This window comes from Lithobates pipiens, unplaced genomic scaffold (assembly GCF_037356315.1).
Source record: "Lithobates pipiens isolate NorthernLeopardFrog02 unplaced genomic scaffold, aLitPip1_a1.2 Scaffold_1, whole genome shotgun sequence".
NCBI lineage: Eukaryota > Metazoa > Chordata > Amphibia > Anura > Ranidae > Lithobates > Lithobates pipiens.
Window position 1 is genome coordinate 148,235,334 of NW_027507685.1, and position 27,893 is coordinate 148,263,226.

The 27,893-nt window shown below is 43.0% G+C and overlaps 1 protein-coding gene and 1 long non-coding RNA gene across 2 annotated transcripts in view; one reads left to right on the top strand and one right to left on the bottom strand.

Annotated features, from left to right (window-relative positions):
* The window catches only part of TOR1B (torsin family 1 member B), a 57,432-nt gene extending 57,040 nt beyond the window's left edge, over positions 1-392 (bottom strand). Inside the window, exon 1 of the mRNA XM_077478409.1 lies at positions 55-392. Within this exon, the coding sequence (XP_077334535.1) occupies positions 55-265 (211 nt within the window). The 5' untranslated portion in view covers positions 266-392. The remainder of the gene's footprint in view (positions 1-54) is intronic.
* Positions 393-11,365: 10,973 nt separating this feature from the next.
* The window catches only part of LOC143975857 (uncharacterized), a 38,445-nt gene continuing 21,917 nt past the window's right edge, over positions 11,366-27,893 (top strand). Inside the window, exon 1 of the long non-coding RNA XR_013272429.1 lies at positions 11,366-11,618. This is a non-coding gene — a long non-coding RNA (uncharacterized LOC143975857). The remainder of the gene's footprint in view (positions 11,619-27,893) is intronic.

Below are 27,893 nucleotides of genomic sequence, written 5' to 3' on the forward strand. Positions count from 1 at the left end.
CCAATCACCTCCTCCATGCTGGGCTGTGTAGCCCCCTCAGCCCCTCCCCCATACCTGTACTGTTATAGGCGTTCTCCTCACAGCACTCCACCAGACGGCCGCAGTAGAAGCGGGGGTAGGACAGGTACCCGGTCAGTACAGAGGCAGTGGCTATGGCGATAGCTGTGGTGACAGGCTCCAGGGTCAAAACACCCGACAACAGGGGACCCAACAACACCCCCACAGACAGCCATGACCCCAGCAAACAGCGCCTAGCTCCGGCCATGGGAGCTCCAATCTGCGCATGCACCTCTCGGGCTGTCTGCACGGAAACTCGAGCATGCGCAGAACTCTCTTCTCGTTTCACTCTTCGGCGTACTCTGGGGATCGGAGGGCTTCTTCCTGCTGTAGTGCGCACTCTTCACCTTCCTTGAGAAGAGTCTGGCTGCAGAATGGAGCTCCACATTTGACAGGAAGCACGTGCCCTCCACTCCACTTTTTTTTCTTATTAATATTGAACTTTATTGTAACAAACATTGAACAGCTGTAGGTGGAGCTCCACAGTCGACAGGAAACATGTGTCCTCCACTCCACCTTTTTTTTTTTTCTGAACGTTAAAGCGGTAGTAAACCCGCTGAAATGTATATTTTTTTCATACCTGCAAGCGAAAAGGCATAATGAGCTAGTATGCACCACATACTAGCTCATTATGAAATACCTTAGAACAAGGCCCCAACATCTTGCCCGATACACGCCGAGGGAGCTGACATGTTCCCTTGGCGTGTGTTCCGGATATCGCGGCTCCGACGCTGTGAGTGGCCGGAGCGGCGATATCGTCACTCCCGCGCATTTGCACAGGAGATTTCTTTCCGGCACGGCCCGGTGTCTGCCGGGCTTCCAGACGAGAAACCCCTGTGTTGCCAACTGTCCCGGATTGTGGGATAATCTGAGCTTTCCCCGGTTCCTGAAGGTCTCGAAGCCTACCGTGAAGGGGCAAAGATTGTTTTTTTTATCTCTGATAAACCCTGCTGCAACGAAAGGTAGAGGAGATTTTCTCAGGAATCTCTCCTTCCATGTATTGCGTTGTCATGTCATGTATATGTGTCACCACTGGAGGCTGTATTAAACGTGTTAAAAAAAAAAAAAAACCCTGCAAAACAGTCTCTGGCAGTGAAAGGGTTAAATAGTTCACCTTCGGGAACATATTACATGTTCCACCCATAAGATTTGTTGGTTAAAAAAAAAAAAACTGGCTCCAAACTTTTTTAGCTCCTAGATTCAAGGCAAATTTGTCAAGCCCTGTCTTGTGATGAGAGGAGAAAAAAAAAAAAAAGGTTAAGCAAAAAAAATAAAACATTTACACCCTAGCTCTTTAAATTACTTTCCCCCCCAAAAAAAAGAAATTGTGGAGGCCCCCCCCCCCAACCCCACATATACGCACACACAAAAAGGTAAACACACGTATCAGGGGCATCATTTCACTGGCACACCCAAATTTAAGGTTGGACATGTTGTAAAACTATTTACTCAGTGCACCCTTGTCTTTTATATTTTACCAAAAATGTAGTAATTTATTGCATTTGTTTGCCCCAAAATTCACTTTAGTGTAGGTTTTACTAAAATGTTGCATTTCCTAGACCTCTGCAGTAATATCGTGTGACATAAAATATTTTAACTACCACTATTTTATTCTCTGGGGTCTCTGCTCTCATAAAATACATAATGTTTGGCGGTTTTATGTAATCTTCAGGCCTAAAATGGTTTATTAAAGCGGAGGTCCACCCTAAAGTGGATCTTCCGCTCATTGGAATCCTCCCCCCCTCCGGCGCCACAATTGGCACCTTTCAGGGGGGAGGGGGGTGCAGGTACCTGTACAGTACAGGTATCTGCACCCACTTCTGGGATAGCTCTCTGCGGAAAGGGGCGTAGATTACGCCCCTTTCCGAAAGTCCCCCGCTGCCTGCTGGGAAACGCACAGATCCCAGAGGCAGCGGGTCCATCCTTATTGCGTAGCGCGACTCGCGCATGCGCAGTAGGGAACCGGGAAATGAAGCCAAAAGGCTCCACTTCCTGATTCCCATACCCAAGATGGCGGCGGCAGCACCCGAGAGACGATCGAGAGATCGGCTTCGGGTGCCGACATCGCGGGTGCGCTGGGTGGGTAAGTGTCCTTATTTTAAAAGTCAGCAGCTGCAGTATTTGTAGCTGCTGGCTTTTAAAAAAAAAAAAAAACGGCGGAACTCCCGACGGACTCCCGCTTTAAATGTGTGCAGATGCAAAAAGGACTCTGACAGGGAAAGGGTTAAAGTTGGTTAAAATAAAAATCTGTGGAGCTCCAGTCTGCACCCAGATACAATCAGGAAATGCAGATGTGACAGGACACATCAGCTACACTTCCATGTGTTGTTTCTAATGTCTATTGAATGTGTGTTACATTAAAGTTCATCAAACAAAAAAAAAAGTGGAGTGGAGGCCCCCTACAGCCATTCATTGTTTGTTACAATAAAGTTCAATAAAAAAAAAAAAAAAGTGGAGGCCACATGCTTCCTGTCAAACATGGAGCTCCACTCTGCAGCCAGACCACTTTGTCAGGATGAGAGTTCTTCCTGCTCTAATGCGCGCTCTCATTTTCGTTTCTGGTTGTATTTCCTTCTAAGAAATGATGTCATTGTCCCACATTTCCAGATACAATCCAACCTGTCATTAATCATGGTTATATGACTCTGGGAACTACTTTGCTACATCCAACTATTATTATCCTGATTATTATTATTAGTAGTAATAATAGTAGTAGAAGTAATAAACAATAATATTAGTAATAATAATACTTCTAGTGATAATAGTTGCAGTAGCAATAGTAGTAGTATACTGTATAATAATAATAGTAGAAGTAATAATAATAGTGGTAGTAGATATAATACTACAAGTGATAATAGCAGTAATAATAATATAAGTAGTAACGGGTATAGTATTATTATTACTGTCAGCAAACATGGGCTCCTCTCAAGAACAAGGTTGACATTTTCACTCATAGAAAATTTTCTAAAAGGTGGCAATATAAAAGCAGAGTTTATCAGTGTGAGGATGTAATACACCGCAGAGTGTGCAGAGTGTATCAGTGTGAGGTTTTATTTTTTATTTATTTCAGGTACATAATTTACATAGCACTTTACATATACATTTTACAGTCACATCAGTCCCTACCCTGCAGGAGCTTACAAGCTAAGGTCCCTAACACACATTCATACATACGCTAGGGGCCAATTTAGACAGGAGTCAATTAACTTACCAGCATGTCTTTTGGAGTGTAGGAGGAAACCAGATTACCCAGAGGAAACCCACACAGGCACAGGGAGAACATGCAAACTCCAGGCAGATGGTGTCATTGTCGGAATTTGAACCAGTGACCATTTTTGCTGCTAGGTGAAAGTGCTAACCACTACACCACTGTGCTGCCCAATATAGTAATATAAACCACAGTGTACAGAGTGTGGGGATGTAATACGTAGCATGGTATACAGAGTGTATCAGCGTGGGGATGTAATGCCTAACACAGTGTTGGAATCTAAAACATAGCACGGTGTATCAGTGTGGGGATGTAATACATAGCACAGTGTACAGAGTGTGGCAGTGTGGGGATTTAATACATAGCACAATGTACAGAGTGTGGCAGTGTGGGGATGTAATACATAGCGTACAGTGTAGCTGTATAAGGATGCATAGTGTACATAGTGGTCTACATTAGACTTTCTTAACCAGGGTTCCCCCAGAGGTTGCTGGCAGGTTCATGAGCAGTGGCAGTATAATCTCAGCTGAACATCTCTTTAAAGAGGGGGGGATATAAACTGACTCAATGTAAGATGGCACTCTCCACTGACCACTAATGGGGAAATTTTTCCGTGACCACCACTGTAATATGACACTTCTTACCACCATTGTAAATAGGCCCTTCTTCCCTGATGACAACGTAATAAAGCACTCCTCCACTGACCACCAACATAAGGGGGCACTCTACTACTGACCCCTAATCTAAAGGAGAACTTATTTATATTCTTATGTAACTATGCAACATAAGGGGGTACTCTTCAACTGAATGCCAATATGCTGGGGCACGCTTCACTGACCACTTCTTTCCTGACCACCAACGCAAGGTGGCACTTTTCCACAGACCAACAGAGTAATAGGGCACTCCTTCACTGACCACCAATGTAAAGGAGCATGTATTTATTTTTCTATATAACTTAAAGGGGAACTCTGACTGCCAATGTTAGATGACACCCCTCCACTATCCATTAATGTAAAGGAAGAGTACAGTTTACACCAGCCCTCTAAATTTACACTCGCCTGCTTGCATTTAGTGAGTGTAGGGCTGCTTCAGAGGAGGGGGGGGCAGTACCGCCTGCAGATGGGGTTGAATGGGAGCCGTTCTTCCAGCGATCCGCCAGGGGAAGAGAGGAAGAGGAGAGCCGGCTAAATCATCATACAGAGTGGGGATTGCCCACTGTGACAGCTTTGATTTGGATTGCCTGGAGGCTGCATTTGCGCATGGTCAGCAAAGCTAGCATGTCATTTCCTTTCACTGTGCTAGCTTCTGCATGTCCCACAGGGAACTACATTTTCCATGAGTCCTTATGCCTTGTATCATGCCGTCTGTTTTACATAACACACGCCCATCTGTCAATCAATAGATGGTTGTGTGTTATGTAAAACGGAGTCAGCACGATCTGAGGTGACAAGCTCAGTAGAGATAAGGAGTGGGCGGGGCATCACAGGAACGGTCATGCAGGTGAGTGGGCGGAGCCTTGGTGAAACTTCTGTGATGCCTGAGATGAAGGAGCAATTCCCCCAATGATTTCGGGACGGCACGTTGTAGTCCAGGGGCAGGCAACCCGTGGCACCCAAAGCCTCTTTTGCCGGCACTCGACTCCCTCCCCATCAGCAGAGCAGTGCAGGGAAGTGTCAGTGAGACAATAATGCATTCCAATTTCAGAATTCCCCACACACCGCACCTGCACTGAGGGGGAGGCACTGCGCCCCCACACATTGTAAGAGATGGGAAACATTGTTTGGTTTTCTAACTAACTGCTGTAGCTGCGATCGTCAGCTTTTGTGATGGTAAAGAGATTGGGTGCAGTTCTGGTGGGGGGGGGGGGGGTCAGTCCCCATTTCCAGGAGAAGGACTGTCATTGGCCACTGCTAAAGCCAATCAGTCCTGCTAGCTCCGCCCACCATCTGGAGGAAGATGACTCGTTTGGTTGTCACTACCAATCTCAGAAAGAAGGGATTTCACTGCGATTAAGAAAACCACAATCCGGTGACAGTTTGTGGAATTACTGTTGAGCTTCTGGGAATTTTGTTGAAATTATTCCTGAACCTTTGCGTCACTTACTGCTGAACCCCGGCACTCTGTGTCCCTTTAAGGCAGAGCCAGTATTCAGCGCAATGAAAATCACACCCAACTTTTCCTGTGGCGCAAAGCGCCACACTTTTTCTCAGCTGCAGGGGGGGACCCAACTTATGATCCTGCACACAGGCCCACTGCTTTCAGAAAATGCCCCTGACCTGAGATCATTGTGCATCCATTCCAGATGCTTGTATGTGACATCACATGCATCACATACATGAACATTGGCTGGATGCGAGAGTTGGATCAGCAGGATAAGTGTGCCAGGACAGGTAGATGTGTCTCATCTCGGCTTCCTTTCACCACTCTGCATATCACAGATGAGAAGAGGGTACAGTGGTGGGGCAGATGAGCAGGAGGGTACAGTGGTGGGGCAGATGAGCAGGAGGGTACAGTAGTGGGGCAGATGAGCAGGAGGGTACAGTGGTGGGGCAGATGTGTAGGGAGGTACAGTGGTTGAAGGAATGAGAAGGGAGTTCAGCAGTGGGACAGAAAGCAGGGGGTACAGTTTTTCAGCAGATGAGCAGGGAGGTTCAATGTTGGGCCAGATGAGCAAGGGGGTTTAGTGTTGGGCCAGATAAGAAGGGGGTTCAGTGGTGAGACAGGGGCAGATGTGAAAGGAAGTGTATTGGGGCAGATGAGCAGGGGGTTACAGTGGTGGAACAGATGAGGTGAGGGTTCAGTGTTGGGCCAGATGAGCAGGGGGTTACAGCGGTGAGACAAAGGAGCAGGGGGGTACAGAGGTATGGCAGATGTGCAGAGGAGAAAGGAACACATGGCCAGGGGTTACAATGGTGGGGCAGAAGAGCAGGGGGTACAGCGGTTGGAAAGATGTTCAGGAGATACAGTGGTGGGGCAGATGAGAAGATGGTTCAGCGGTGAGACAGAGGAGCATGGGGGTATGGCAGTGGAGCAAATGTGCAGGGAGGTACAGTGGTGGGGCAATTGAGAAAGGGGGAACATTGGTGGGACAGAAGAGCAGGGTGGTATAGTGGTGGGGCAGAAGAGCAGGGTGGTACAGTGGTGGGGCAGAAGAGCAGGGTGTACAGTGGTGGGGCAGATGTGCAGGGGGTTACAGTGGTGGGGCAGATGAGTAGGGTGGTACAGTGGTGGGGCAGATGAGTAGGGTGGTACAGTGGTGGGGCAGAAGAGCAGGGTGGTACAGTGGTCGGGCAGATGAGTAGGGTGGTATTCTGAGAAAGAGGAAGCAGAGTCGTATCCTGATTACAGGAAATGAACATGAGAGCTTTCAGATACAGGGGGAAAAGGTAAATATGTGAACATCCTTACTGTTATTTGAAAAACAACTAGTGAAATAGTTAACAGATTGAATATTTACATCACCTACTGTTTTTTTTTTTCATTTTTAAAGCTCTTCTTTAATTCTGCATAAAACATTTAAAAGTGCTTTTTCATGAGATCATTTATAGGGACATGACAGAGTAGGGGTTGGGTGGGGCAACTGCTGGCGATTAACCCTTAAGGCCTGGGTAGTGTTGCACATGCTGAAAATATGATCAGTAATTCCAATGTGCGAAGGGAGCAGGCCGGGTGAAACCAGAAGTGTTTTTATTGAAAAGTTTCTTGAATGACAAAAACACGTGACCTTCAGTCTGATAGACCGGCTAGCAACTGCTATTCTGTTCGTACATAGTACTACACATCTATATCTATATTGATAACATTCTCATATACATGTAGCGTCTTGAGGTTTAGTCGGGGAGCTCCTCACCAAATTCCTTGTCAGCGGTATCTATTGCAGTCACCAAATTCCTTAGCAGTATCTATTGCAGTTAATTGATAGAGCTCTATTGATTTCTCCCTGTTTGACCTTGTTGCACTTTCCTCTTCTACCACTAGGTGGCTGGGAACTTGGCGGTACTAGATATGAGAAGGACAACCCAAGGTCAAGTTATGGGTATATGCGTTCTCAGCCAATGGGCAGGGGTTTTCTTGAATCCCTTGGCCTGCTGGGAGAACCTATATATTCGGGTGAGGTCAGGTGATCTATGTTCTGTGCCACCCGGACCACTGTCTGGGTGGATGTGGGTCATACGCCCCAGGGTGCTATGCCAGAGATTGGGCCTATCCCAGGGGGCATCTGGCTGCCAGGCTGTGTGAGGGCCCATCCAGAAGTAAGAGGGCAGCGCAGGGTTGGGACTACGGCTTGCAGTCCAACCAAAAGTGAGGTTGGGCCACCCGGAGAACCTGTTGAGGTTGGAGGTAGAAGGAAAGCTGTCGCCACTAAGGGGAAATCCACCTTTACCAGGGACCACAGTGAGTAACTGAAGCAAGTACTGGAGCCGTATTCTCACCGAACGGGCATGGTTGAGAATCGGGAAAGTTCAGGAAGTGATCATGTCAGAGACCCAATCAGCGGAGGTGATGCTTGCAGAGCAGTCTTATGTGTCAAGCCAGGGACCGAGCTGGTCAGCAGGGAACCCAGCAGGAAAGCGTGGTTGACGCTTGAGGGAGATAACGCAGCAAAAACCTTCAGTTCACAGTATTCAGAATCCGTAAATCAGAGGTTCCAGTGAGAGACTAGAAGCTCAAGGGCCTGAAGAACTACAAGTAGAAGTTGTAGTGAAACTGAGTGAACTGTTGAGCTTTGTGTTATGTACTGTTGCCATAGGGGACAGCAAGCCTGCACATGCAGAAATGGCGCCTTTCCCTGTTCGACTGTCCTCCTTTTGAAGTCTCGGAGTCTGCTAATTGAAAGTGCAACTACTTAAAGCGGAAGTAAACCCATCCATAAAACAGTTTCATTTCCGGGGCATGCCGGAAATGTAACACTCCCATTGGTTGTGCTTTCAATCAAACTGTTAAACCATCCAATGGCTGGTGTCATGACTGATCACATGTGCAGCATCATGGTAGTTTTATATAAAACAGAGGCAAAGATGGCAGCTTCTTTGGCTGAAAACAATAGGGGGTTTACTTACACTTTAATGTGTCCTGGCCCTAACCCTATTTCCCTTCAAAATATAAAAGGACTGTTAAAAGAAATAAAACCTCTTTTGCATCCAAGAAGTGTCTGGTGCCCAATGACTTTCACCATCTTTGCACCCACTATGCCTCACAACCCACTACATATGGAAGGATGTCAGCTGTCTTTGGCTTTGAAGGTCCTCATTAGGCTGAAAGAGGTTAAAGACTTTTCTACATACAGGAATAATGTCCTCATAGAAAATAATAAACAATTGCACATGTGCTGGTATGATATTTAATCACACAACAGCCTTTACTGATCCCAGAAATGTAAATTAAATTGATTTTGCCCTGTTTATAGACCTAAATATGTTCCCTCTCACCTGCAATGACAAACACATGACCTACACATAGCTCCCAACTGTCTCTGATTTCGAAGGACTGTCCCTGATTTTGAGCAATGTCCCTCTGTCCCTCATTTTAGTCTGATCCATATAGTTGTATAAAAATGCACTTTTTATCTTTCCAAAAGTGTTTCCCAGTGCTAAACCGTTCATCCAATTTCTAAAAATTCCTGCATTTGTACATTTTAAAAGCCAATATAAAGGAATACTAGTGGTAAACAAAAACACTTGGGTAGTAGTGGTAGTAGGTATCCCTCATTCCCATCTCAAAATGTTGGGAGGTATGCCTTCAGTCTCAGACCGGATAGCAACTGCTATTCCGTTCCCACCAGAAACACAGGTCTGTCTTTTTGGTTCCCCCTGCTATTTCAGCAGTGGTTCCATTAGAATGTGCTCTCTGTCGTTCAGGCTTTTAACTCTATGATGCCATCTACTGGTGATTTATTAGAAATGCCATACGTTTTACTTTCTCCATGACAGAACTATAATCCTTTTTTATGGGGAACCTGATTTTGACATCTTTTACACTAGTAACTCAGGACTTGAAATTTTGAGCCCTGGTTTACACTGTCTGTGTTTCTTTTTGTCCTATAGAGAGGGGAGGAGAGTATTACATTCCCTCTCTATGTGTCATATATGCTGTGTACATCACATTCATTATCCTTTTATTTATCATATCAACAATTTTTACCCATCATCTTAATGTATTGTGATATAATCATTTTGTAACAGGGGTTCTCTGAGACCTACAATTATTTCAGGTAGTTCTTTTATTGTAAAAGGTTGAGAGAGTATGACAACAGCTGGTAATGCCTGGGAGCATGACGTCACCCATAAGCTGGCCATAGATGGATCAAAATTCAGCAGGGCCAGCAAGGTAATTTCAGTCCAACACCTGTAGATCACTGCTGTAGGGGTATCTTGGGACTTTGCTATTTTTGGTTGAGATCCAGTTCCCAACAAATGGAACACTCTTCAAACGTTTTTTTTTTCTTTTCTTAACTTTTACTAAACTTCAACTTCCAGGTAGGTTCAGACCATTATGACTCCAAAGTTGCGTAGATGGGTGCAACTTGGATACCACTTTGGCTTTAACCATTAATAATAGACAACTGTTGCATTGTATAACATTCAGGTATGACTTTCATGCACTGTTTGAGGGTTAACATTGAAGTGTATGGCCCTAAAGTTGCATGAAAGTCGCACATACAGTTGCATCTCATAAAATTAGAATATCATCAAAAAGTTATTTCAGTAATTCGATTCAAGAAGTGAAACTCAAATATTTTATATAGATGCGTTACACACAGACTGATATATTGCGCGCATTTCTTTATTTAAATTCCTATGATTATGGCTTACAGCTGCTGAAAACCCCAAATGGAGTATAAAAAAAAAAAATTTGAATATTACATATAAAAAAAAAGGATTTTTAATACAGAAATGTTGGCTTACTGAAAAGTATATCCATGTACCGTATATTATGCACTATATCAATACTTGGCCGGGGCTCCTTTTGCATGAATTACTGCACCAATGCAGCGTGGCATGAATGCGATCAGCCTGTGGCACTGCTGAGGTGTCATGGAAGCCCAGGTTTCTTTGATAGTGACCTTCAGCTCATCTGCATTGTTGGGTCTGGTGTCTCATCTTCCTCTTGACAATACCCCACAGAATCTCTATGGGGTTTAGGTCAGGTCCATTTGCTGGCCAATCAAGCGTAGTGATACCGCGATTATTAAACCAGGTATTGGTACTTTTGGCTGTGTGGGCAGATGCCAAGTCCTGCTGGAAAATGAAATCAGCATCTCCCGAAAGCTGGTCAGCAGAGGGAAGCATGAAGCATTCTAGAATTTCCTGGTAGATGGCTGCGCTGACTTTGGACTTGACAAAACACAGTGGATCAACACCAGCAGATGACATGGCTTCCCAATTCATCACTGACTGTGGATACTTTAGCATTTCATTTAGAAATCAAGGTCCCAGAGTCTGGACGAAGAGCGGAGAGACACAGAATCCAAGTTGCATGAGGTCCAGTGTGAAGTTTCCACAGTCAGTGATGATTCGGGAAACCATGCCATCTGCTGGTGTTGGTCCACTGTGTTTTATCAAGTCCAAAGTCAGAGCAGCGCTCTACCAGGAAATTCTAGAGCATATAGAATGTAGGCACTAGTTGTAAGCTATAATCATCAAAATAAAAAGAAAGAAATGCTTGAAATATATCACTCTATATAATATACGAGTTTCACGTTTTGAATTTAATTACTGAAAAACTAACTTTTTGATGATATTCTAATTTTATGAGATGCACTTGTATATGAATGGTTATCATTGGAAAACATGGGGAACGAGTTGTCATGCGACTTTGATGTCCAAAGTTGCATAACAAGTCACACAAGGGTGAATACAGCCTTAGCTCTATGCCTATATTCTGTGTGCAGAAAGCTTAAGTACTGGAAGACATATCGTTTTAAAATATTATCCAATTTGTCTTGAAGTTTCTGTGTGTCTGAGACTTTCACTAATAGCGAAATAACTAAAAGTAATGGATTTTCACAAGTATGGCAGGTGGGTTGGAAATAGGGCAAAGGAGGTTCAGGTTTCCATTCATTGTAAATGAGGAAATGGCCGTTTTCTAAATAGTTTGCATAGTTAGCAGCCATTTCCTCATAGCTCATGTTGTTGTGAGGGAAATCTGAAGCTACAATTCAAATATCAATGGATCCTCTCCTCATCTTGGCTTTCTTGGTGTTTTTTTGTCTTGTGATTAAGATCATTAGCTGCATCACTGCCATCACACATTGGTTTTGTCGATTTCTGTGGTGGCTTTATCTTGTTTTCTTCATTGCTCTGGTGATTACATTGTGGAACATCGGAACCTGGATCAGCCTTTTACCGCAAAGGTAACACCTACGGGGTTTGTGGGAATATCTCTGGCTTGCTTGGAAAGCGGTTCTATAAAGAGAACGTACAGTGATTTCTTTTGGGTGAATTTATAGTGTATTTTTATCTTCAAAACTTTTTTTAAATAGCTTGGGGAAGGTTTAGAACCCCTGTCAAATTTTATTGCTGTCTGTGACCCTCTACCTGGGAGATTAACAATCACAATCGGTGTTGGTCACCACTGTGTTCAGGATAGTGAGTGCCAATCCTAACCTTAACCCTTAAAATGTAACCAGGGACGTTGCTAGGTCTACAAAATCTGGGGCTAGAGCACATAGCAGCGAAGTAAAGAATCATACACTTTGGCAGGCATACACATGTATATAAATATGTGTGAGTGAGTGAGTGAGTGAGTGTGTGTGTGTGTGTGTGTGTGTGTGTTAGTGAGTATATTTATTATCATTACACCAGGGTCCCCAGAGGGGACCACCCCCCCACAGCAGGGTCCCCAGAGGGTGTGTGTGTGTGTGTGTGTGTGTGTTAGTGAGTGTGTGTGTATGTTAGTGTGTATATTTATTATCATTACACCAGGGTCCCCAGAGGGCCGCCCCCCCTACAGCAGGGTCCCCAGAGGGCCCCCTACAGCAGGGTCCCCAGAGGGCCCCTTACAGCAGGGTCCCCAGAGATCCTCCCTCCCACTTAAATCAGGGTCCCCAGACCCCCCCCCCACATCAGGATTTACCCCCCTAATGACCAGGCTATTTTTTGCAATATGGCACTGTGTCGCTTTAACTGAAAATTGCACAGCCGTGCGATACTGTATCCAAACAAAATGTATGTCCTTTTTCCCACAAATAGAGCTTTCTTTTGGTGGTATTTGATCACCTCTGCTTTTTTTTTTTTTTGCAATATAAAAACAAAGACTGACATATTTAAAAAAAAAAATAATATATATTTTACTTTGTGCTATAATAAATATCCCCAAAAAATATAAAAAAAAAAAATGTATTCATCAGTTTAGGCCAGGGGTGTCCGAATTTTTTTCAAAGAGGGCCAGATTTGATGAAGTGAACATTCTTGAGGGCCGACCATTTTGCCTGACATTCTTAGAACCATTAAAATTTGGTCTAAGTGTGTCCGTTCGAGCACTAATACTCGGCCCAAGAAGAATTCTCTTGCCTTTGTCGTGCTCATTCCCGACACACAGACTGCTGCTCTGCTCTTTAGGGGTACCATCAATTCCTAATGGTACCCCACACATTGGAAAACGTGGGATGCTTTTGGTGCAGTGCAATTAAAAAAAAAAAAGCTTGGACTTCTTTCCCTACATTTTTGTGGGTAGGGAAGCCCATTGAAATGAATGGGCTGCCCTACACCCAGCACGCAGCCACACAGATGTGAACCAAGGCCTTGTTCACATGTCAGGTTGGAGGGGCAGTAGAACCGCATGGTTAAGCTTGAAATAAAACAAAATGAGGGGAAGAAACCCCCCCCCCCTTTTTTTTTTCCCCTGGGAGGAAGGTTTATTTTATGTTTTTTACTTTTGTAATTATAATTCAGTTGTTTTTTTCTGTTTAGTTTGTAAATTGATTATAAATGTATGTGAAATATTTTGTCTTTGATCTGATTGATATATTTTCTGTATTTTTGAAATTGATAAACCTGAGGAAGCGTTGACCAAAAACACGAAACATGTAGAGCGCCAGAATATATTTAAGATCGGTTCTGTAATTAATACCCTGTCTAGTGTAATCCTTTCTTATATTGAATATTAATGTACATTTTTTCACCCTTTGGGTATATATAACCAATAGATACAGATATGGACACTGCCTAAAATATACTAATATAGACAGGATATAAAGCAGTACTTGATATGCTTTTACCTTTTTTTTTATTTTTTATAAATAAATAATTTCTTTTTTATATGTTCTTTTCTTGTTGTGTATTTAAACATAATATTATGCCTAAAAAGTCCAATATAACCAACATTTTTTTTTTTGTTTTTTTTGTGTGTGGGTTTCTCTCCCCTTTTTAGAGAATGACATTTTTGGTATGGGGATATTGAGATAGCCGTTCACGCTAGCTTTTTATACTCAACCCAGACCAATGATTGGTGTTTGGACTATACCGGTACTTTATATATAGAGAGAAAAAGGAAAGATAGATAATAATAAAATTTAACACGTTTAATAATTACAAAAAAGACGAAATACAAAGTATCATAAATAAAATCATAATACACCCCAGATTAACATATACAGGTACTCATAACAGAGTTCAATTCTGGTGGCATATAGGGAAGGTTCCTCTACTAGTTTCGCGGATCATCCGCTTCTTCAGGAGGATGTCTATATAAAATGAATAACATACAATTCATTAACAGTCAACAAATTCATATAGATAAAGAGATAGAACATTATTCAGCCAATAATTATATAAAATAGCAAATAAAAGTAAGAATATGGGGACATTTACTCACCCAGAGGGTCAGAGAAAGGGAAGATAAAAAACAAACTTCGGGTAAGTGGGCCCCTTTTATATTCCCCCTCCGGCGGACATGGGGGATGGAATGAGTATGGCACTAGTAGAAATAAAGTATTTAACTCAATTAGCGGAGAGAAAAAAAAGAGACACACAGCACCACTCTCTACCGTCAAATAACAGTAAAAGCTTACCAGTCACAGAGTATGCAGATATTTGTGGTAACCAAAGTGAGGTATCACACAAAATTCGATGGTATAAGCAGTTAGTGAAAGCAGTTAGTGAGACTGCAAATGATTCAGCATGTTGGATAAGGGTAAACAGACCGCTGCTTTATGGGATCCTCAACGAGCGTTGTGTCAGGCGTGCCTGCCGGCGGGAACATCGGCGGTGTCTGACGTCACGCCGCCAGCGCCTCCACACTGTGCAGATGCGGAGTAGGGTAACGCCGCACCGGAAGTGTGCAGGAAGGACCAAATAGACAGCGGAAACTCCGGTGTCACTGTCCTAAAACCTGCAAGCCATGGGGGAAGGAAAAAACCGCCCCAGGCCAGGGGGAGCACATGTCCGCCGGAGGGCGAGATACCAAACAGGGATTCCACCAACAAATACATATCGGGAGGGAAGTTACACCAGGAGAAAGGGGGAAAAAAAAAAGGGGGGAGGGAGAGAGGAGGAAAGGACAAATTTTTCTCTAATAGGTCTGGGCAAGGAAAAGTCCCACAATATACAGCAAAAGTTTTAATAACAATTAATATATTTATCATTGATTCAATAATACAGACATGGTATTACAATAGCATATCTGAATAATCTAAGACAATGTACATGCCATAAGAAAAAGGGGGAAGGGGGAAAATTCCCAAAGAAGAATATTGGAAGAAAAAAAAAAAAAACCTGGGAAGCTATCTTGACCAACTGCAGCTTGGAGCTAATGAGAGCTTTAATTGAACAATACAACTCTGACATGATTCTGTTGGATAAAGAAATTGAATGCCTGAATCGGGACTATCTACATTTAAAAGATAACCCATTATTTGAACACAAGTGGATAGAATTGAAAACCCGTTTGGAAGCATTAAACAAAACTATCATTGTCAAGAAACAGATAAAATTTGGTAAAGATAAAGCTGCATTTGGTGAAGGTTATGCTTACCAATGGTCAGGTAAAAATACAGGGAGGAAGCCTCCTCTTTTTCGAGGTAATACAGCTATAAATCCAATTATGGAAATTCAGATTCCTCACTGTCATCAGCTTACTCAATGCAAAGCAATTTAAGAACGGAGGTTAACCCTATGACCAACTCGTCCCGTAAAAGATTACGTTATGCTGGAGGTACTCCACCAGCGAATATAAAAAAAAAGATAAAAAGTCCTCTAAGACATCAAAAACTACACGCAGCACCTAGTGACACCCCTCTACCTGTAGAGGGAGCTGTCGGTCAATCTACATTACATGGCACTATTCCTAAAGTTCAACTCAAGTTAAATTCCTCACTGATGACTAATAAATATACAAAGATAAATGAAGATCTAATTTTTTTGGATCTCAAGAAACAACAAGCGAACCTGGATTCCTATATCCTCAAACCTACACCAATCCCTCCACATACACCCAATCCGACACCGAACACAACATATTCCTTTTCGGAGGATGAATTATCAGTACTCCACTTAGGTTTGGGTTTTTGCCCTTTAGATAGATTAAAAATCACTGAAACTATTAAGGACTTATATCTCTTTGCACGGAATCTCACTTTCAAATTTATGTTTGATAAGGATCACACCAACTTAAATCTTGAACGTCAACTTACTGAGAGCACTAAGCACTTTACTATGGCCGAATTTAGGGCACTCCGGGACTTGATGCTCCTTTACGATGAGGGTGAGACCGAGGACCCCCCCTCTTTCTTCCCAAACCCCTTATCCATCATAACCTACTACTGTTAATCGATTAGAATCTATTCCTAAAAAGTTCCGACTATGCTCCCGTAGGTTCCCTGACCTTACGACATGCCCTGCCATTTGGGCCTTTCTCCAAGCTACCATTAAAGATCTTAAAAGGCAACAATGGCATAAAGTTAGCCCTAACCTAGATCATCGACAGTCTCGGGCACGTAGATCCCTACAAAGACACACAGACTTAGTATTGTGAAACCATCTGATGAAGGTGGAAATATCGTCCTCATGACGCATAACCAATATCAAACTATGTGTATGGCCATCTTGAATAACAGCACCTGGTATCAACCAATTGACCAGTCTGTTACCATGTTATTCCATCAGGAACTCTGTGTACTTTGCACTGAGGCCCACAATTTGGGCCTCATTGACAAGGACACTTTGGAGTTCCTGGTCCCCAAATTTCCGATTGTTCCTACTTTCTATGTCCTCCCTAAAACACACAAAAACCTACAATCCCCCCCCAGGTAGACCAATTGTTTCAGGAATGGGTTCCTTAACTGATAACGCTAGTAAATTGGTGGATGCCTACTTAATGCCCCATGTACGAAGTTTACCGTCCTATATTAAGGATACCACAGACTTGCTACAACATCTGGATGGGATCCAGATCCCTCCGGATGCCCTCCTCGTGGCAATAGATATCGAGGCTTTGTACTCGAGTATCCCCCACGAGTTGGGCGTCCGGACGGCTGGATCCTTCCTAGATGAACAAGATCTAAATACATGGCCTTTTAATAAATTCATCTTGTCTCTGCTGGAATTTATCCTTAACCACTTCAATACAGGGCACTTTCGCCCCCTTCCTTCCCAGCCCAATTTTCAGCTTTCAGCGCTCTAGCGCTTTCAGTGACAATTGCGCGGTCATGCTACACTGTACCCAAATTAAATTTTTATCATTTTGTTCGCACAAATAGAGCTTTATTTTGGTGGTATTTATTCACGACTCCGTTTTTTATTTTTTGCGATATAAGCGCAAAAAAGCGGAAATTTGGAAAAAAAAAACAATATTTTCTTTTTTCTACTTCAATAAAAATCCAATAAAATCAAATTTTGTCATAAATTTAAGCCAAAATGTATTCTGCTACATGTTTTTGGTAAAAAAAAATCCGTTAAGTGTATAATAATTGGTTTGTGTGATCACGGACATATGTATGCAAATGATCATGTACATATGTGTGCAGGTGATCACGTACATATGTGTGCAGATAATCATTGGGACATGTGATTTTAGTGGGACATATGTGGGGGACATGTTTTTATTATTAGGGACATGTGTTTTTATTATTTGGGGACATGTATGTTTTGGGGACATGTGTGGGGACATTGTGTTTATACTGTGTGATGTGTTTACTGTGTGGTGTGTTTACTGTGTACACTAGACTGGTGATCAGTGAGTAAAAAGCTGTAAAAAGCAGCTCATACTCACTGATCAGCAGCCAGCTGCAGCGATCTGCTCTCCTCTCCACAGCGATGACTTCTGTGTGAGGAGAGGAGGAGCCGATTGCCTAGCAACCGGCTGTTTGTTTACATCACATGACGGCCGTGATTGGACACGGCCGTCATGTGATCAGGAGGGCCAATCACAGAGCCCTCCTGCCGATCTGAGATGCGCCGTGTCCGGGTGACACGGGCGCATCGGGATCGCGCCGCTGCGCGGGCGCGCGCGCGCGCGATCCCGCTACTCCTGAATGACGTTCCTGAACGTCCTATCAGGAGTAGGCGGCTCCCACCCGGCCGTATATGTGCATTGGCCGGGTGGGAAGTGGTTAAAGAGGGATTCTACCTAAAAAAAAAATATTAAAAGCCAGCAGCTATAAATACTACAGCTGCTGACTTTTAATAAATGGACACTCACCTGTCCCGGGTTCCAGCGATGCCGGCAACCGAGGCCGTTTGATCGCTCGGCTCTCGGCTGCCGCCGTCACCATTCTAGGTGAGGGAATCAGGAAGTGAAGTGAATCGGCTTCACTTCCCGGTTCCCTACTGCGCATGCGCGAGTCGCACAGCGCAATAGGAATTGTCCACGCTGTCACTGGGACCCGTGTGTGTCCCAGCAGACAGCGCGGCAGGACAGGAAATGACAGACTCCCACGGGAGTCTATGCCCGGAAGTGGGTGTAAATACCTGTCTTTGACAGGTATCTCCACCCCCCTGTAAGGTGCCAATTGTGACACCGGAGGGGGGGGGGGTTCCGATCAGCGGAAGTCCCACTTTAGGGTGGAACCCCGCTTTAAAAAGAATTTCTATTTAATAACCAATATTATTTACAGGCCCAAGGCATCGCTATGGGCACTTCGTGTGCACCTGCATATGCAAACCTATACCTGGGTGGCTGGGAGAGATATGTCTATTCCTGTGACCACCTGGCTCCTTTTTTAGAAGACACTTTGCTTTGGTATCGTTATTTGGATGACCTATTTTTAGTTTGGACAGGAACAAAGGAAAGACTATTACAATTTATACAGGCATTGGGCAATAACCATGAAAGTGGTCAGCCTTCGCGCCGCTAAGTGGTAATGAGTGACTAGAGTGGAAAAAAATCCAAAATCAAAATTAATGAAACACAGATGCTGTGAAAAAGAGCCTGAGTGATATAAAGTGCAAATGCTAACTAAAAAATGCAGCAGGACAAAATAGTGAACACAAACTATCAAATAATGGATATAGAGGGGTGGGTCCTGCGCAAATCGTGCCACTCAAATAAATACACAAATTCAAACTAATATAAATATGTGCATACATATAATGCCGTGAAAAAAATATATAGTTCATATAACAGCACGGGTAAAAATATAAAAAATGGAGAAGGGATCAGTGATAGAATACTGATAGAATGTCCGCTACTCAAGGCTCCCAGAACTCTCACCTTCAAACGAAGTGAATAAACAAATCAAACAAACTCCAGGATTCTCTTATTACATTCATTAATAATAGTCATCAGGAAATCCAAAGGAGGGATGTAATGATACAATTCCGCCACTAGAGGGCCAGTCCCAGCTTATAGAATAGGTAATATGGATCTTCACTTCTATTCCACAGTATATGGCTCAAAATAAGAGAAAGGAGGGGGAGAGAGAGAAACAGGAGACTTCCATAGTGTAGTAGTTTAAAAAACGGCAGGTAGATTTATTAAGAAGCAGTAAAGACTCTCACATTTAAATTGCAAAAAACAAACACAATCAGGAAGAGGGTGTAATGGCAACTTCCTGCCTGTCTTACTCTACTTCCGGTTCATCCTATGGCCACTCCCTACGCGATACGTCATGTGACTTCTTCATGGGGACATGACGTAACGCGTAGGGAGTGGCCATAGGACGAACCGGAAGTAGAGTAAGACAGGCAGGAAGTTGCCATTACACCCTCTTCCTGATTGTGTTTGTTTTTTGCAATTTAAATGTGAGAGTCTTTACTGCTTCTTAATAAATCTACCTGCCGTTTTTTAAACTACTACACTATGGAAGTCTCCTGTTTCTCTCTCTCCCCCTCCTTTCTCTTATTTTGAGCCATATACTGTGGAATAGAAGTGAAGATCCATATTACCTATTCTATAAGCTGGGACTGGCCCTCTAGTGGCGGAATTGTATCATTACATCCCTCCTTTGGATTTCCTGATGGCTATTATTAATGAATGTAATAAGAGAATCCTGGAGTTTGTTTGATATTTTTATTCACTTCGTTTGAAGGTGAGAGTTCTGGGAGCCTTGAGTAGCGGACATTCTATCAGTATTCTATCATTGATCCCTTCTCCATTTTTTATATTTTTACCCGTGCTGTTTTATGAACTATATATTTTTTTCACGGCATTATATGTATGCACATATTTATATTAGTTTGAATTTGTGTATTTATTTGAGTGGCACGATTTGCGCAGGACCCACCCCTCTATATCCATTGGGCAATAACCACCTTAATTTGAAATTTACATTTAATTTTGATCATGAACGAATTTCTTTTTTGGATCTGCTTATTATAAAACGTCCCGATGGTACTCTCTATACAGACCTTTTCCGAAAACCTACGGCAGGAAATACCCTTCTGTACGCTACTAGCGCTCACCCAGAACCCTTAATACGCAGTATTCCTTTTGCGCAATACCTGCGCTTACGTAGAAATTGTACCTTGGATACAGACTTTAAACTACAAGCTGATGCGTTACGGAACCGTCTCTTATTGAGGGGTTATTCCTCGACGTGCCTGAGAAAAGCATTTAATAAAGTAACCTCACGTTCCTGCAATAGGTTATTGCACCAACGACCTAAAACCACAGATAAGGATTCTGTTAGATTTATTACTACGTACTCTGCCCATCATTCAATCCTCCGGGATATTTTAAGTAAAAACTGGCATCTCCTTACGGACCATCATATATTAATCAAGCTTGTACGTTCTACACCAGAGGTAGTATTTCGCAGAGCCCAGTCCCTACGAGACCATCTAACAAAAAGTCCCTATACTCCACAAAATCTGATATCACATACTATTCGAGGTACATATAAATGTAATGACTGTCCCCGTTGTCCATGGATTATGGAAGGAAATAAATTCACGTTACCTAATGGTGAATTATTTCGGCCACGTACCTTTTCTGACTGTGGTACTAGGGGTATTGTATATATGATGGTTTGCCAATGTAAAGCATTTTATATTGGCAAAACAATTCGGGAATTCAGACAACGCATTGGAGATCACCTCTATTACTCAGGAAATGGAAAACTTACAACAATTGGGAGACATGTTGGTCTCCACCACCGGTTTGATACTTCCGTTGTCCAGTTCTACGTATTAGAGGTGATCCCCCCAAACCCAAGAGGTGGGGATTGGGACCGAGCGATCCTACAGAGAGAAACCCTCTGGATCGAACGTCTCAATGCCAGCCATCCTCCCGGACTTAATGAGACAATTTCCTACAAACATTTCCTTTAGATAGTATGGTTGAATTTTTTTTTTTTCTTCCAATATTCTTCTTTGGGAATTTTCCCCCTTCCCCCCTTTTTCTTATGGCATTGTCTTAGATTATTCAGATATGCTATTGTAATACCATGTCTGTATTATTGAATCAATGATAAATATATTAATTGTTATTAAAACTTTTGCTGTATATTGTGGGACTTTTCCTTGCCCAGACCTATTAGAGAAAAATTTGTCCTTTCCTCCTCCCTCCCCAATCTTTTTTTCCCCCCCTTTCTCCTGGTGTAACTTCCCTCCCGATATGTATTTGTTGGTGGAATCCCTGTTTGGTATCTCCCCCTCCGGCGGACATGTGCTCCCCCTGGCCTGGGGCGGTTTTTTCCTTCCCCCATGACTTGCAGGTTTTTAGGACAGTGACACCGGAGTTTCCGCTGTCTATTTGTTCCTTCCGCGCACTTCCGGTGCGGCGTTACCCTATGCCGCATCTGCGCAGTGTGGAGGCGCTGACGGCGTGACGTCAGAAGCCGCCGACGTTCCCGCCGACGGGGCACGCCTGACGGAATGCTCGTTGGGGATCCCATAAAGCAGCGGTCTGTTTAGACCGCTGTGTTTGGGCTGGCGTTGGCGTAGGACCGGTGATTCTGTTTCAGTTATCTGCAATTGTCAGGTAATATGTTTTTGAATACTATCTGGATCTTTACAAATATTCGTGACCACTATATGGGATAGTTGGCCATACATACCTTTCCCTGGTCTCTTTATTTTTGATGTAGACGCAGCGGTGCCTTATTTATAACCAAGATAGTGAACTATCTACAAGTCCAAATTACCGAACAGGCAACGGTATAGGACGGGGGGATTTACCCTGTTTATACACATTTGCCAGGTAATATGTTTACTCTATCTAGATTGTTTAAATATGTGCTACCGCTATAGAAAAGGAATGTGTGTATATATTTTTTCCCCTCTTTCTAATTTTTGATATAGACGCAGTGATATCTTACCCTTATCCAACATGCTGAATCATTTGCAGTCTCACTAACTGCTTTCACTAACTGCTTATACCATCGAATTTTGTGTGATACCTCACTTTGGTTACCACAAATATCTGCATACTCTGTGACCGGTAAGCTCTTACTTGATGGTAGAGAGTGGTGCTGTGTGTCTCTTCTTTTTTTTTTTTTTTTCTCTCCGCTAATTGAGTTAAATACTTTATTTCTACTAGTGCCATACTCATTCCATCCCCCATGTCCGCCGGAGGGGGAATATAAAAGGGGCCCACTTACCCGAAGTTTGTTTTTTATCTTCCCTTTCTCTGACCCTCTGGGTGAGTAAATGTCCCCATATTCCCCTTATTCTTACTTTTATTTGTTATTTTATATAATTATTGGCTGAATAATGTTCTATCTCTTTATCTATATGAATTTGTTGACTGTTAATGAATTGTATGTTATTCATTTATATAGACATCCTCCTGAAGAAGCGGATGATCCGCGAAACTAGTAGAGGAACCTTCCCTATACGCCACCAGAATTGAACTCTGTTATGAGTACCTGCATATGTTAATCTGGGGTGTATTATGATTTTATTTATGATACTTTGTATTTTGTCTTTTTTGTAATTATTAAACATGTGTTAAATTTTATTATTATCTATCTTTCCTTTTTCTCTCTATATATAAAGTACCGGTATAGTCCAAACACCAATCATTGGTCTGGGTTGAGTATAAAAAGCTAGCGTGAACGGCTATCTCAATACCCCCATACCAAAAATTCCATTCTCTAAAAACTTTGTGGATGATGGTACATCATATTTTGTTTATATTTATCTGAGACTATACTCTCAAATTTTCTAATTTCTCTCCCCTTTCCCCGTTTCTTCCCCTCATTTTGTTTTATTTCAAGCTATTTAAAGGACGTGGCAATTGGATTCTTTATCTTTGAGTGTATCCACAGAAACCACCCTGTGATAGATACACACTTCTTTTATTGCGCATGGTTAAGCTGTGTACCACCCCCAAGTTCTCCTCCTTTAGCTGCAGAGGGAGCAGCTGTGGGGTGTACACATGCTGTGGCTGCAACTGAGGGTATACCCAGGGTGAATGGGCCTGCACTGCAACTACCCCGCAAATGTGATGATTGCACAGTTGTGGTATAGTAATGCTGCATTTACGGGCTTAAAACAGGTGGTGAGGAGGCAACATAATGCCTCTTTACCGGCTTTCAAATGCCTCTGAAAAGTGATCTGTGTATGGATTGCTTTTCAGAGGAGCAGCAGTCCTGGCTGCCATCACACACAAGCCCTACAAAAGCATTTCTGATGGTACAAGAATTGGGGGGGGGGGGGTCCGGATCAAAAGTAACATACAGACATATACACACACACACACACACACACATACAAACATACACATGTGCGCCCACACATACATGCACAGACATGCGTAGACATACATTCAGACACGTGCACACACATGCACACGCATACATACAGACACGTGCACACACACATACAGACACATGAATAAAGCCCTTTTAACACTAATCTAGCTTTTAGTACAATACAGTACCTTTCCACCTTCCTCATTCAGCCGGGTACTGCACTATAGGGGGAAGAAGAGAGCACAGCACAGTCCCCTGCACTTTACTTTCACTTTTGAAGCTGATGGATCTTCTCACAGTATCGGGGACCCGGCTCATCTGACAGCCCTGATCTCACGGCACACTGGTTGAGAGACTGCTTTAGATAGCCAGACGGGCCATGGGCCGCAATTGGCCCGCCGGCCGGACTTTGGACATGCCTGGTTTAAGCCAATATGTATTCTTCTACATATTTTTAATAAATAAAAATCGCAATAAGTGTATAGTGATTGGTTTGCACAAAAGTTATAGCGTCTATAAACTATGGGATAGAATTATAGACTTTTTTTATTGTCTTTACTGGTAATGGCGGTGGATCTGTGATTTCTAACAGGACTGTGACATTGCGGTGGACAAATCTGACCCCAAGTGACACTTTTTGGGGACCAGTGAAATTTACTACAGTGATCGGTGCTAAAAAAAATAAAAAAAATGCACAGTTTACTGTATAAATTACACTGGCAGGGAAGGGATTAACTGTGTTCCCTGGGTGTGTTCTAACTGTGTGGGGGATGGGCTTACTGGGACAACACAGAGATCACTGTTACTGATCACTAGGAACGGCAGATCTCAGTATTGTCCCCTGTCAGAACGGGGATCCGTCTTGTTTACATACGCAGATGCACACTACCACATGAACAGACCAACGTACAGGTACGTCGGTTTGTGCAGCCAAGCCGCCTTGCCACAGTATATGTGCGGAAGAAGGTCGGCAAGTAGATAAAAAATTACCCAATTAGCATTTCTGGTTGGAGCCATCTTGAGTAAGGGCAGCTGATTAATGTAGCATTTACTTCCTGGAATCCATCTGCCCTTAGCTCAGGAAAATAGGCAAGCAGGTTTACTTAGCTGAGAAAATACCTCTTCCCCCCTCCTGAAGACTCCTGTCATGTGTGACATCATTTACCTAGGTTATTCAAAAGAAAGGGGAATTTTGAGAAAAAGGGACTGGAGGGCAACCAACCCCCGGGACTTTTTTGACGGCACTAGATATACTCAAACCATATATAAAATCATTGAAATTTTTATTTCGTGTACAAAAGAAATTTTTCTGACAAAATAGACAATTACATCCATTTAACATACAAAGTACAAAGTACAGATATAAAGAAATTGGCATGTGGGCCTATAAGACTCCATCTGTTACCACATTCATATATGATTTAGACTGCATTGTTTCTTTCCTACATGTTTCGCTCTTCAGAGCTTCCTCAGGACAATTGCAGTATACAGCAATCAACAAAAAAACTGAAATTATACCAAAAAATTTATTTTAATACAAATACATAATATTTCTGTACACACAATAAACCCCCCCCAAAAAAAAGGGGCATGAGAGGTGTCCACCCACATGGGTTGACACATCTGATTCAATCAGTCTAGTGGTGGATTCGCTCCAGTCCAACAGATTGGTTCAAAAGTAGCGAAACCATCACCAATGAATAATTCAAACACAAGGGCATAATTTACGTATCAATATTGAATAGACAAATTAATTATTAGAAAGGGAACAACTAAGCCATTCCCATGAATGGCCTCCCCAAATTTGATACATGGATAATGTAATTCTCCTTTATGGAGATTGCAGACAGGGTTGTAAATAATCAAAATTAAATTTAAAAAATAAAATAAAAATGAAATAAACAGCTGGACTAAAAAGTATACATAATACTCAAACAGGCAAAATGACATCTTACCCCATATATCTGGAAAATTACTTTTGCTATCTGTCGTTGTTTTCATATATTGTGTGTATCAATTAGTGCTTTTTCATCAAGCAAGCGGACCGCGATAGGAGCCCCTTTAGGGATCCCCCATTCCTACCCCCAAAGGATCTGCAGAGGCACGAGAAACGTATATAAGATATATCTAGGCCATTTAAATATATTTACCAAATGGCACAGTCCATGTTATAAACGTACCTGGTAATACCAAAGCAGTAAATAAAATAGAACCAGTTCAAACATGCCCGATGTCCATGAATACCATATATTGTCAGATAGAATTGGATAGAGTATGTTTCTGAACACGAGAAATTTCTCTGTGCTGATCTATGAAACAAGGAAATAAAAGAAGAAGCCATGTCTCCATCAGTTTTCTGTAGCCATCTCAAAAGTAAAAAGTGCATGGCCCTGAATTTGGACTTCAGGAATCCGGTAGAGACATTTTCTTTCCTACCTGTTAGGTAGAGCACCGTGGTACAGTCAGGGAGATTTCAGAATTTCATCCGTCCGTTTGGCGGTTCCACGTGTCAGCTTCCAATGCTTGTTTGGATAGCACTGACTGGGACCCGCGTTTTGAACTCGTGCCTCCAGCCCAGCGGCGTCTGACGTCACCGCCGGGCTGCGGGCACACCTATTGGGAGGATCCCCTTCGTGCGCGTACAGATGTCCAATGCGCATGCGCGGAGGACGTGTTTCACGTCCATATAGCGCGTCGGCCATTTTGGATTCTGGCCGGAATCAAAAGTTTTGCCAGTAATGACCCATCGACACCTGTACTCTGACTATAGCTTGACATTTGGTCAGAGACAGGCAACCATAATGGTTAAGGGCAATCTGCCCTGATCTTAATCTCAGATGGGTCATAGTGCAAATACATAGGGACAAAGGTAGACCGACATGAATGCCGATCACCGTATGTCTCTAGTTTTAAGGGATGGAAAAAGAAATTATTTTACTTGCAACAAACCGGCAAAAACAGAGAAGGGGAACATCCCATATTAGAAACGGGGCGGGCTGACCAAACCCTCAACTGGTTGGAGAGGGTTATAGGTCAAACCCGCCCCGGGGTGCCCGTACAGACCCAGGAGGGCAAAGGATATTTGGAGGGTCCCTTTTAAATGCAGAGCCCCTACCACAGTCCGCCAGTCTTCGAGCAACCATATTCTTATCAAATTTCTTATTTAATATTTAATACAATATATTGTTGTCCAGTACTGAAAAAAAATAAATAAATAAATAAATAAATAAATAAAAGGTACTAAAACTTCTCTTTGCCTCCCCTCTCCCTCCTCACTTCCTATACAAGGAATGGTTTGAAACTTTGGGATGTGGCACTTTTTTAGTATGTAGAATAATATGACCATTAGCCTTTGTCTATACATATCTTTTGTCTATATCATTTACCTAGGCCTAAGAACCAGAAAGTAACTGAGGAAAATGTTAAAAAAAAAATTAACACAAGTAAATATGATATACTTTACTATCTATTTACGAATGCTAGCAGCTTAAAGGAGAAGTCCAGCCTGAGCTTTTTAGGCTGGGCTTCTCCTAAGGGTCACAGTTTGTGACCAGTTTTCAGTGGAGAGCTGTCTGAAGTCTGCTCTATGCTGACGTCACTGGAATCAGTCGAGGCCCCGCGTCATCCCGACTTCCAGGTCTGGATCCGCTAGCTGCCTTGATTGATGGCAGTCTCAGCGAGCCACTGAGAAGGCCACTCCACAGCTCAGCGCTCCAATGAGCGTGGAGAAGCTGAGAGGAGAGATGTTGACTGGCTGACAGCAGCTCTCCTTGGGATCTGTGAAAATGGAGCCATCGGTGATGTTTGGTGGCTGGGTTCTCAGTGCAGAGATGGCAGGGGACAGATGCAGCATCCGTCTGATGTTACAACCACATAGGCAAGTATGAATAGGAAATAAAATAAAAAATCCCATACTTCTCTTTTAAGGATTCAAAACATTGCTGATTGAGAGTGAAGTTCAGATTTAACAAATCCTAGACACTAGTCTTAACCTCGTGATCTTAAACTGAAACTTAAAGTGAGCTCCACCCAAAAGTGGAGGTTCCACTTGTCTGAACCTTAACCCCCCCCACCTACAAAAAGTTCCAAATGTGATGGGGGGGGGGGGGGGGGCAAATACCTGATTTCGGCAGGTGATGAGAGCTGGAAGGAAGCCCCCCCCCCCCCCCCAATAGTCTTCTGGGACACATCACAGGTCCCAGAAAACTACAGAACCATTCACATGGCATTAGGAGCCGCAAGGCTTCACTTCCTGTTTCCCTTACTTGCAATGCGAGAGGGTTACAATTTTTGCCATGGCCATGAAACAAATCATCGTGGCCACACCATGAGTGCAACCCCATACAGCTTGAGAGGTGGTAATAATGTGGCTTAACTGTCTTTTTTACCACCACCTGACTGCAAGTGTAAACAAGACCTTAATTTTGTTCATGCCTGACAAAAGCCAGTCCTCCTGCACTCCAGGATGGACACATGGTAACGCATTAGCTGCACTGATGCATTTTGGCAGAATAGCAGACTGTGTGGGGGTTATTTACTAAAACCGATGAGTGCAAA